This window comes from Zingiber officinale, chromosome 8B (assembly GCF_018446385.1).
Source record: "Zingiber officinale cultivar Zhangliang chromosome 8B, Zo_v1.1, whole genome shotgun sequence".
Lineage (NCBI taxonomy): Eukaryota > Viridiplantae > Streptophyta > Magnoliopsida > Zingiberales > Zingiberaceae > Zingiber > Zingiber officinale.
The window spans coordinates 46878649-46891657 of record NC_056001.1 but is presented as its reverse complement, the minus strand read 5'-3'; the positions used below and the strand labels follow the sequence as shown (position 1 = coordinate 46891657).

The following is a 13009-nucleotide window of genomic DNA, read 5'->3' as shown; positions in this document are numbered from 1 at the left end:
TCAGCCAGATCATGCATTTGTAGTTTTATTAAGAGGAAGAACGAAATGAGTGTCCTGTATACTAGACAGCCTGAATAAACATCATTCACAAAGTACTAATGCATAGCCATATACAAAGAACAGAAAATTCAACAGTTTACTCACCATTGATTTTAAGAGTGGAACGTTGTAGCAAGAGACCAGAGCAAAGATTAGATAGCATGCCAAGTTACATCTATAGTTGAGACGGAATGGTAACTTATAACTGGCTCATATTTCGATAATGATCTTCCCTGTAGCATGACCACTGATGCTCTTGGCCCAGGCCTCTTCTGCTTTACTTAATGGATATACGGAGTCTATAACTGTCTTGAGCTTACCTTCCTTTACCAAATTGACTAAGAATTCCATTTCACCGGACTTTGGTACCAACATCAGTGGTATAAGCTTTTTCTTTGAAAATGTGATCCTCTTCAGAATGGAAGCAGCTATAGTTGTAAAATTGGGAGTTATATCAATGACCTTGCCACTGCTGCTCAAGTTGGGCCCAAAAGTGGACCAGGGAATATTGGTGGCGCAATGGATGACTCCGTCGTACTTCTTGTCTGATGGGCTCTTCAGTTTCGCACCCTCTGGAGTCTTGTAGTCCACCACCTCATCTGCTCCGAGACTCTTTACCAGTTCTATATTGCGAGCGCCGCATGTTGCTGTAACATGGAGTCCTGCATACTTGGCAAGCTGGACAGCATAGTGCCCCACACCACCAGAGGCAGCTGTTATCAGAATATTGGATGACTTGTTGGGAGTATCAAATTTAATCCCAATAGCCTTCAGTGACTGGAGAGCAGTCAGGCCTGCCGTTGGTAGGCCTGCAGCTTCAGATAGTGAAACCTCAGGCGGCCTAATGGCCATTGCAGCCACTGTTGTTACAGCAAAATCGGCAAGCCCGCCACCATTCTATAATAAGAAAAATCAAAGTCAATAGAAGGATAAAACATGCATGACAGATTGGAGAGGAAAAAGTGATATTGACATATCCTATCCCTCAAACCCAACACCAAACATGAAGCTTGGTCTAGCAAAGAAGGTTAAGAAGCTTTGTCGATTATACAGATATAGATCTAGGAGCAAGAGAGTATTTTCATAATTTAACAATGTGGATGTGTAATTTTGCAACACTAACGATGTATTGTAACCTTGATCATCATCAGTGTAATTGCGAATGGGAGAAGAAGTGTGCCTTGAACAGTTTTTGAATGATCATCTCTGATAGGGAGTCCTATGCAGAAATGTAAGGGGAGCAGGAGGATGAACATTCTGTGTTAAGTCTCAATATGGATAATTTGGATTGAAAGAAACCAATGTTTATTTGAGGGTAAGCAGGTGGACCAAGATGCATCCAGAAATGTCAATTGATAGAGAGTTGGACATCAAGAGTACCAGGGAAGGCACATTCTAAGCAGAAGGTGATTATAGAAATGATTCAGTTAGTTGATATAGGGTAAAAGGGTATGCCGAAGGTAGTGAAGAGGAGAATCTTATTCTGATCACAGGTACTGGTCTAAATCAAAATTTGAAGCAAAGATTTATTCAGAGCTTGGACAAAAAGAATCACTGCCAGAGCAACAGGTGGTACACCTTGTTCCAATGGAGTCAGTTATGATTCTGTCATTTCTATCTTCTTCTAACATTTGTTTTTATCCTCTGTCAGTGTTAAGACCAGTAGCTCAGTAGCTTTTCTGTTTTCAGTCAGCTATTTCTAGGTGTAATGCTGGGGGTTGGAAGAAGGTCATTTGACAGAAGATTCCATCTTGGCTGGTCAGTCAGGTAAGTTGTATCTTTAACTTTGATTTCATTGCCACCTTATATAGCCTATGCGTTATCATGGGGTTTGCAACAAAAAATCCTTGAGTAAAGTATAATCACTACTTTCAGAGGCAGTTTCAGTCTCATGGATTCAATCACCATCTTATGCAACAATATGTGCCCACAGCTACAGGTATGCACCAAAAATCAATTATTTCCACAGCTATGAACGGAAATAATTATTTCCATGGGGTTAATTGCTATATCATTGTTTATGAAGTATGGACTGATCAAACATTCATTCTAATGCATCTATCTGCATGTTTTCTACTTCAAACACATACTGCCCACTGCCCTGCCACCTTCTGGAATTTTTTTGTTGTGATGTCAAAAAGGTTCCACATTCAAAAAGATAAATTGGAGTAAACAATGAAAGCTATTTTGACGAGAACCTGTACAAAATTGAGTTTTTATATTACTATATCATGGAACTTACTGGTACAAAATTGAGTTTTAAATAAGAAAATAATATTGAATTATATCAATGTAATAAAAGGACATGAACGGGTAAAATTGTTGGTCTATAGCTATTGTGAGTGTTTTCCAAGAATTGCCCATCACTACTTATTTAAGTTTTCTTCTTGCAAAAAATTAAATTGCTTGCATTGGATTATTATAATTTTTGCATTCTCTTGAGCATTATTTGGGTGTTAAATTGCGGTTAAAGGTTCAACATAATGGGATTTTGTTTGGACCATAGTCATTTAGCCTCCATTTTGTCAAATGCTTACACCAAAGGAGAAATTGGTTTGGTTTGATCATTTTAGAGAGGATAAGTTAGAGGGAGCAAATGAATCCGCACACTATCCCTATTCCCCTATGCATGAAAGGAGGAAGGATTGTGTAACCTTTCTTATGGAATGGATAGGAATTGGTGGTTTCCTTTACCTCTTCCTCTCAGACCCAATAATTTAAAACATTTTTGCTACTTAATAAAGCATAATACATATTATTATCAAAGGTCAGTAGTTTTTAATTTTAGATATCATAAATTAAATAGAATTATCTTATTCTTGTTCTTTGAACTTCTTCTAGGATTACAATTTTACCTATTCTACCAATCAAATACAATTGATATCTACATTTTATATCCATCAATACCAGTAATGATTCCTCAAGATAGAGTACAATTTTCATTAAATGAGAGGGAAAAAGATTAAGATGATATAGATAAGTTCCAAGATGACCAAGAGTTTATGTAAATAGGAAAGCTAATTTGATTAGAGTCGAAGGAGTGAAAAATGAAGAGGGACCAAAAAAACTATATTCAACAAAATTAAGAGGAATTTCAAAGATATGAATAATATTACTATCAACATATCCTGACATTAAATTCAATAATGACATAAGATTCATAGTCAATCTAAATAATTGGAACTCAAGATTTCTTATTATTTGAAAGAGCTTCACTTGGAGAATTTGGATTCTTTTGATTTACTAAAAAGTCATAAGCCTTAGCAACAATTATTTTGCTCAAATAAAATTCTACATCAAACAAAGAACAACAAGCACTTACTGGAAAGCTTAGCAGACCAACAACTTTGTCCCCCTTCTTAAAGGAATTGACCTCAGAACCTACTTCTACAACTTCTCCAGCAACATCAGAAACTGTTTCACAAAAAAAAAAAATGTCATTATATATGCAGCATTGAAAGTAAGTCCCCATCAGTTACCACACCTACACAGAACTGATGTGAATCACTATTAGATGAATAAATCTGTTATCTGGTTAAATAAAACGAGAATCCACAATGGAATTCTTGGAACTTTTTTGTTTCATACTTACTGAAACACCAAGAAAAGTGGGCAGCCTTAAGAGAGACTCAACAACTATACAAATCAAAAAGCCAAGCAATAGTAGGAAATCAAATGTCATGGCATAGGTTAACATTTGACAGTCCAATTTCCCCACTGTCAACTGTAATTCCCAGACACTATGACAATGCAAAATGTTGATTATTACTTATGCAATCTCAAGATAATTCTCAAACTATTTAAACTTCACATAAAAAAGGACAGTCCAGTGCACGAAGCTCCCGCCATGCGGGGTCCCGGGGAAGAATCCATTGTACGCAGCCTTACCCTGCTTTTTGCAAGAGGCTGGAAACGATTCGAATCCGTGACCTTTTGGTCGCATGGTAACAACTTTACCGTTGCGCCAAGGCTCCTTCAAACTATTTAAACTTCACATGATGTTCGAAAATAACTAATACAATGATTCATTTATGTCGACATCATGACAGGGAAGATACGATTACTAAAGAAACTTTGCTTACTACAGCATTATACTTATCATCCCAAAATTGAAACAATATAATTAGTCACCTATTATTAACAAAATCAATGATGACTATTGCCACCACCAGGGCAAGCCAAAAACCTCATAAATAGACCTGACATTAAAATCTTTATATCTTGGTTGACATTCATTCCTATGTGATTGGACAATTTTGCAATTTATCGAACCATCAATAGGCTAAACTCCTCTAACATGCCAGCTTCAAAGGACACAATTAGAGCATCAAAAACCCTTCTAATAACTGTCCCTGGATTTAAAAAGATAAGACATCATAACACAATTCCTTCACCAATAAATCATATCTAGGAATAAAACCAGGTTGGCTGGATAGATGGTGTTGGCTTAATCAACTTTGTTCTCAATTAGTACTTGTATCTATTGGTGCAAAAATCAGGACGTTTTCCAAAATCACCTTTATAAAAGTCATCTTGGAATTATCCCGTGTCGGCAAATTCAGTTTCAAATTAAACACACTATAGATCGGGGCATTGATTAACCTTACTAATCCCTTTGATCGCTACCAAAATACACACATATTCACAAACAAATAGAGTAGTCCATTTCTTACCAGGGGTAAATGGAAATCTGGGTGGCAGAAACGGGCGGAGCATGCCTTTCTGGATTTTCCAGTCTACTGGGTTTATAGCAGCTGCCTCCAACTTCAACAAAGCCTCATTTTTCTTGGGCGAAGGAATAGGAACCTCAACATGCTGAATAAGCAGAATTAACACAAAAATGCAAATGAACGCAAATCAGGAAAATATACAATAACTGTGCTGCAAAGGACAGGTCACGAAAAAGGATCCTATAAACTTCGGCAAAACAACAATATCCATGGTATTTCCGGGGTAAAAGAGTATGATTATAAAAATATATATAACTTCCATCTGTTGTATGCTCATAATCTGGCGAACAACCAAACAGTCAAATAAATCAAGAATTGCCGATACCTGAAAATTTTATCCAGTTGATTCGCTAATCAATCAGTCAAAGTAAATCAGAGTCAGAAATCGATAAGTAAATAGCAAGCAGAGTCAGAATATCTTTTTGTCCTTGGATCCTCCATCCAGCAGACGAAGTATTTTCCGTTCTGTCACTGGCTTCGCCAAAATTTGGACTATTTTAAAAGCTAAACAAGAACCGAATGCGGCATGCTTACCTTGAGGCCGGCGGCACCTCCTCCGTAGGAATCGTACTGTACAGCCTTCATGGTGCTTGGTTTTTCCGCCGCCATTCGAGGTTGAGATAGGAACGAAGGGAGGAACTATGGCGAGATAGGAATGAATTAAGACGGAAATGGTTACTTAGACCATCTCCAATGCACATCACCAAATTTGGTGCAATCTTCACACTAAAATGGTGCTATTTCAACACCAAACACTATTTTAGCTCCAACCCATCATCACCATATCACACCAAAAAAAAATATTCTTTAGAATATTTTATAATTCTTATTAATTTTTTTATATGATAATTATTATATTTAAAATTAATACTTCTTAATATTTGATATTTTAAATTTTTTAAAATTTAGTATCCAACTAATTAATATATATATATATATATATATATATATATATATATATATATATATATATATATATATATATATATATATATATATATAATTTTTATTTTTAATTTTATTATATAATTACTCAGACATAAATATATTTTAAAAATATTATAAAATCACACACAATTAGGATAAAATATTTTACTATTTAATATTTAAAACAAACAAGGATACTTAATTGAAAATACAATATTACAAGACTTTAACTTTCAGAATTACTATATTGTTCCCATAAATGCTCAATTAATGCATTTCGAAGGGCAATATGAGCTTCTTTGTCTTTGATTTGTCTGTATCGAGCTAGAAACTCTTCAAATCGAGTACCATCATCTCTTGCGGGCTCAACATCTGGAGTCGGCACCTCAAAGTGTTCCACGATTGGTGCATTTAAATCACGTTCATCTTCAATTATCATATTATGCATAATAATACATGATGTCAGTATATCATGTAAAATATTTTTCTGTCAGAAACGTGAAGGTCCTGCAACAATTGTAATTATGTTTATGAAATTAGTGATAATTTATAAATGTAATTATAATTAAAATATATTAAATAAAATTAAAATAATAATTTTAATAAATTAAATATTTACAAATATACATAATAAAATTTAAATATTCTATTAAATGCACTTAATTTAAATTTATAATAAATAATAATTACATTTAATTATACTATAAATAAAGAAAAAGAAAATAATAATTATTAATTAATTACATTTGATTTTATAATAATATAATAAAAATAAAAATAAAAAATCTCTCCATCACCAAATATGGTGATGTGAATAGTGCAACACCAAATATGGTGTTGCACTATTCACATCACCATATTTGGGATGGGTTTTGGTGTATGGGTTGGAGCAATTTGATGTCAAATTGACACCAAATTTGGTGTTTTGGTGATGGATTGGAGATGCCCTTATAGAAACAACCGGCTGGAGCGTGTTTTTGGCAAAATTGTCAGGGAGCCCTTTTTCATATTTCCAATAGGCGCCCCGTACTTTCTACTTATTCAAAAAAGTGCCCGTGACCCAAAAATTTTTTTTGCCAAATACCTTTCCCTCCAATCTGCGCTCTGCCTCTACCGGCATTGACGTTGACGCCGATGCCAACGCCGACGTCGCTGCAGCCGCAGCCGCCACCTCCCGGAACAGAACATCCCTCCAGCCACCGCCCCATCCACCATAATAAAAAAAGGAGGCTAGCAAATTGGATTACAAAATCTTAAATTTACAAAGAAAAAAAAAAGAAATATAAATAGACAATAAAAATAATAATAGAAGACTAATCTACCCTTATATAATAATAATTTATCATATACTAATATCCACTCACGATATACCAATAGAAAGCATTGAGAGTTTGTTAATCAGAAATTAAAATCGTGCATGGAATGTGCCTTGGTGAGCAAGTCTACAATTTGCATGGAAGATGGGACAAATGACAAGTGATGGTGTCATTCTGATAGTGATGACAAGTGAAATGACAATCAATCTCGATATGCTTGGTGCGCTCATGAAAGACGGGATTGCGAGTAATTTGAATGGCACTGGAGTTGTCACAATGCATAGGGGTATAGTTCAAGAGAAAAACACTCATATCAGCAAGTAGCCAACGTAATAAAACAATTTCAGCAGTTGTAGAAGCTATAACACGATATTCTGCTTCGATAGGAGACTGAGAGACAACATTGCTTTTTACTCTTCTAAGAAATTAGAGAATCTCCTAAGAAAATAAATATCCTGTGGTAGACTTACGATATGTAGAATCACCACCACAATCTTCATCTGAATAGGTCCGCAACTCTAAGGTAGAAATAGAAGGATAAAGAAGACTGAAACTGGGTACCTCGAAAATATTGAAGGATGTGAAACACAGCTCTTCAATGTACTGAAGTGGGAGAATCAACAAATTGGCTGACAATATGTATAGCACAAGTAATGTCAGGTCTAGTAATGGTGAGATATACTACACTGCCAACTAGAGTGCAATATAAAGATGGATCTGGTAAAGAAACACCATCAATAGAAGAGTACCGAGCATTAACCTCAATTAGAGTATCAATAGTGCGAGTCTCAAATAGATGAGCTTGCTTTAAAATGTCACCAATATATTTAGATTGCGAGAGAAGATAGCCACGAGGAGAATAAGCTACATTAAGTCCCAAAAAAATAACGCAGATGACCCAAATCTTTCATATCAAACTCACGAGCCAAATACAATTTCAACTCTTCTATTCCACTTAAATCATCCCTTGTAATAAGCATGTCATCAACATAAGAGAGAGTAATGTGCGACCTGACGAAGTACAACAAACAAAAAGAGCAGAGTCATGCTAGCTAGGAAGAAAGACAAGAATCCAATCACAATGGAGAACTTGTCAAACTAAACTCGAGGAGCTTGTTTAAGGCTATAAAGAGCCTTTTTTAGTATGCAAACTTTACTAGGGTTGTGAGTGACACCTGATGGAAGCACCATGCAGACTTCTTTTTAAAGATTTCCATTTAAAAACATATTTTTAATATTTATATGGAAAATAGACCACTGACGAACTGATGCAACTGCAATGAGAGTATGGATAATAACAAACTTGGTAACTAGAGCAAAGGTTTCCTCATAATCCGTACCATACTATTGGGAAAATTCTTTAGCAATCAAACAAGCTTTATACTGCTCAATTGACCCATCAGATTTAGTTTTGATCTTATACACCCATCGAGAATCAATCGCACACTTCCCTAAAGGAAGAGAAACAAGATCCCAAATACCTATTTGATACAAAGCAGAAAGTTCTTCCGCCATAGCCTGCTACCAAAGAGGATCAAGAATAGTCTCTCCATAAGAGGAGGGATCAGACAATTGGTGAATAGAAGCTAAAAAAGAAGAAAAAGAACCAGAATAAGTAGAATACACAAAATTAGGTAAATGAGTAGACTTACCAGATCGTTGAGGGTAACGAGAAGGAGGATTTGCTATCACAAGAGCATCATGGAAAGTAGTAGGCGCAGAGGGATCATCGAGGAGTTGAAGATCAGAATCTATATGAGTGGCAATCCTGCAAGTAGCATCATTAGAAGAAGAAGTGCTAGGGTGATCTAATTATGGGGAAACATGAGATGACACATCATCAGAGTCGGTGCAAACAGGATCAATACGAGTGAGATCAGTTTTTTGAAGAGTAGGAGTCTCGGAAGGAATGGAATAGAATGGGATGCATTCAAGAAAAATAACATGATGTGAAACATAGAGTTTTTGACTAACTGGATCATAACATCTATATCCCTTTTGGACTTTGCCGTAGCCACTAAAAATACAAAGAGCGGATTGAGAACTAAGCTTACAACGTTCAACATGAGGACGAAGGACAAAACATGTGGTAAGACAAAATAATCAGGAACATAATCATATAGTTTTTCAAAAGGAGACAGACCAGATGTAATAGAAGATGAAATTCTATTGATAGAATGGACTACAATAAGAATAGCTTCGTCCCAAAACTCGCTAGGAATATATGCAGATAATAGGAGAGAACGTGCAGTTTCAATAATATGTCTATGTTTTCTTTCAGCAATACCGTTTTGTTTAAGAGTGTCAGTACAAGAATTTTGATAAATGTACAATATGAGGTAAGTAATTCAGAAAAAAGATTAGATATATATTCACCATCCAAATCACATCAAAAGCATTCAATAACAATATTATGTTGAGTTTTTACCATGGTAAATGTAACACCCACTAAGCTTTTAAGATAAATATGAGAATGATGAATTTGCCTTAGAAAAATATTAGTAGAATGTTGAACCAAAAAGAAATAAAAATAGGGAGTGGTCAAGGATTGAACCTTGAACCTCTCATGATGTAAATGATAGGATTAATGGGTAATAACCAGTTGGGATAGGAATAATATATTGATAGCAAAGGAGGGAAACTCATGATAAGGATGAGAGTAAAAGCTAGCCAAAAGAAAGCAAGAAAAGAGCAAGAGAAAGACAACTTGCCTTCCTTCTTTTCTCTCCCTCTTCCTCTCCCTTTGCCGTGACTTAAAGAGGACAATTAAGGGGATTCATTCCCCCTTGTTTCATCATGAATGATGAGAACAAATAAATAAATAAAAAAAAAAGGGGGCTAAGGGAGAAGGAAAGCAAAAACCAATTTTGCTACCTCTTCCCCCTTAACATAAAAGGGAGCATGTAAAGAGAAGATTTTATTTTTCTCTCATTTCTCTCATTCTCTCCTCTCCATCACCGAGAGCCTCAGCCCCCTCTCCTCCATTTTCGGCCCCCAAAACAAGGTTCCTCCTAGGATACAAGGAAGGCTACCAAGGGAAATCAAAGGAGGAGAACAAGAAGAAGAGACCCTTTCTTCCATCACCACACTTTAGAACCACAAGCGAAAAGGATGTAAGTATCCCCTCACCTGTGGTACAAGTGGGTTTAATGTGTTTTTGGATTTTATGAGGATTTTAAAACTTAGAAACAAAGTTGTGAAAATTCGGCCAAAGAAAGGACTTGTTGATCCTAGGAATGTTTAATATAAGCCTTGATTCATAATAATTTTTCTATGCTTTGTAAGAAGGTTTTCTCTCATATTTTGATATATATGTGATGCTGGATTAGAGATGTACCTAACCCTAGAGTTTCAGCCAAAAAGGTTTTATAAGGGCTAGGGAATTTATTTGTTTACCTAACTTGCACAAAACCCTTTAAATAAATGGTTAAGGATCCATTATTGTTTTCATACTTGAAGGTTACTTGGAACCAAAAGTACCCCACTCACAAGTTTCGGCCAAGGAAGGGTTTAGGGTTAGGAAGACTTTGAATTTAAACTCACCATGTTTATATGATAGAATATAGAGTTTCTTAAAGAGTTGCATGCTTGTATGTTGATAGAAACTCATGAACATCACTTTTAATGTTTCGGCCATGATAAGGTGGATGGTTTAGAATAGCTTAAACAAATTTTTTTTTTACATGCTCAAAACCTCCATGACAATAAGATATGAAAGTTGTTTGATGCTCCCATACTTAATTAGAGTATAGGAAAATTGGTTGCATGATATATGATAATTATGACCACAAGGGTCCTAGCTTGTTTGTGAACCAAACTTATATGTATAGTTTCTTTGATATTTTTGCCATAAAACTTGTTTAGGTTTTCCATACTTTAGGCCACCTAAAACCTAGTTTAAAGACTTGGAAGGTTTCGGCCAAACATATGCTATGAGATAAAGAAAGAAAAAACCTAGGAAACCTAAGACACAATTTAAATGTATGCTTATAGTGCTTGACTTTTATACATGTTATGAAATGTGTTATGACTTTCTATGCTTTTATGCGATTTGAACAAATTTCATGCTTGATGAGGTTCGGCCATGTAGGGTTTAAAGACCTAGAAACCTTAAAATTTAGACCTCATGTGTTAAAGATGCTTCTTATGAAATTAAGATAACATGTTGATTGTGTTCACATGCTTATATATTTAACTATGATTCAAATGGACATCTTAAAGTCTCGGCCATGAAGGGATACATGCCTTAGAAACCCTAGAACTTACATTGAACATGCTCATGTCACTCTCCATGGAATATGAAATGTAGAAAGCTAAAAATTCACATGCTATATGTTGTTAGTGACCTAAATTGATGCTAAGGGAAGTTTCGGCCATGACCACTTGTATGATGCCATTTATAAATTTATACATGATGTTAGAGTAAGTTCACATGCTTGTATGCTTGCTTGAAAACCTAAATGAGTACTTGTAAGTTTCGGCCATGACATAATTTTAAGGGCTTAAAGGATTTAGGAACTAACTCAATTGTGCTTACCATATTCCTTGAAACAAATGCTATAAATATGGTTAAAGTTTCCATGCTTTATGTCATTTAGAACCTTGTTTCACACTTGTTAAGGTTCGGCCAAATGAGGTTTAAGGACTTGGAGAACTTAGAGTCCAAGTAAATCTTGTTTATAATACTTCCTATGAAAATGATATGTGGATGAATTAGGTTGTACATGCTTGGATGTTGTTTAAAACCTAAATTGGCACCTAAGAGGGTTTCGGCCAAGATAAGAATCCAAAGGACTAGGAAGCTTAGTACCCAAATTAATTATGTTACATTGTTCCTTATGATTGGATGAGCACATGATACACTTTTATGCTTAGACATGTATGCTTGTGAGCTATACAAGATGAGAATTTCTACGATATGTTATGAGTTCAGAATATGCATGCTTTATGTTATGATATGTGGGTAAATTTTACATGCTTTGATGATATGATATGAGCTGAAAATATGCATACTTATGTTATGATATGTGGTTAAATTATGCATGCTTTGATGCTATGTTTAGTGCTTAAAATATGCATGCTTTCATGATATGCTATGTGGTTAAATTATGCATGCTTGATGATATGCTTTATGCTTAAGATATGCATGTTTTTATGATCTATGCCTAAGTGATGCATATTGTTATGATATGATGTATGCCTAAGTGATGCATACTTTTATGACATGATGTATGCCTAAGTGATGCATACTTTTATGATATGATGTGTGACTAAGTGATGCATGCTTTTATGATGTATGATATGTATAAGTATGACATGTACTTTACTTTATATGGCTTGTACCAAGGGTGGGCTCCATAAGTGCCCCGGGGTCGATGGAATAAGACTCGGGCCTCGTTAGGAATGAGCTCCTAAGTGCCCCTAGGTCGATGGAGTAAGACTCGGGCCTAGTATGTTGCCTTGTAGGGTTCAAGACTTGCTACCTTGGACCTACATAGGTTGCGCGCAATATGTAAGTGGTACATAGCCGGGATCCCCTTTAAGTTGAGATTATGTTCAAGTATATATGTAAGAAGAAATGGTTTTAAAGATCATGAGACATACACATGTTTTTCGGATACATGTTTTTCAAAATCATATTGCATATACCTTATGATGATTTATGATATGCCATGGTTAGATATGATTATGTTATGTTTCATGATATGTCCATGTGTAGGATATGCCATGACTCCTTATGACGATATGCCATGATTAGATACGGTTATGTTATGCTTCATGCTATGCTTTACGCTATGATATGCCATGACTAGTTATGATTTCTTCATGTTGCATGATATGCTTAAAAGAGTATGTCACATTATGTCATGATTAGTTGAAATGATGAACTTACTGAGCCATGAGTGCTCACAGCTTACTGTCCTTGTACCACAGATAAAGGAAAAAGCTGGATGAGCTAGAGGAGCAGCAGGAGAGGCAAGGAGATGTGTGTGGCAG

The 13009-nt window shown here is 35.4% G+C and overlaps 1 protein-coding gene across 1 annotated transcript; it reads right to left on the bottom strand.

The window, feature by feature from the left end:
- LOC122016718 (chloroplast envelope quinone oxidoreductase homolog) lies at nt 1-5455 on the bottom strand. Its single transcript, XM_042574107.1, has 4 exons — nt 5304-5455; nt 4713-4854; nt 3362-3453; nt 1-936 (listed from the first exon to the last, which is right to left on the bottom strand). Exons 1-4 carry the CDS (start codon nt 5376-5378, stop codon nt 250-252), a joined length of 996 nt encoding a protein of 331 aa, XP_042430041.1. The 5' UTR covers nt 5379-5455; the 3' UTR covers nt 1-249.
- Between the last annotated feature and the right edge of the window lie 7554 nt (nt 5456-13009).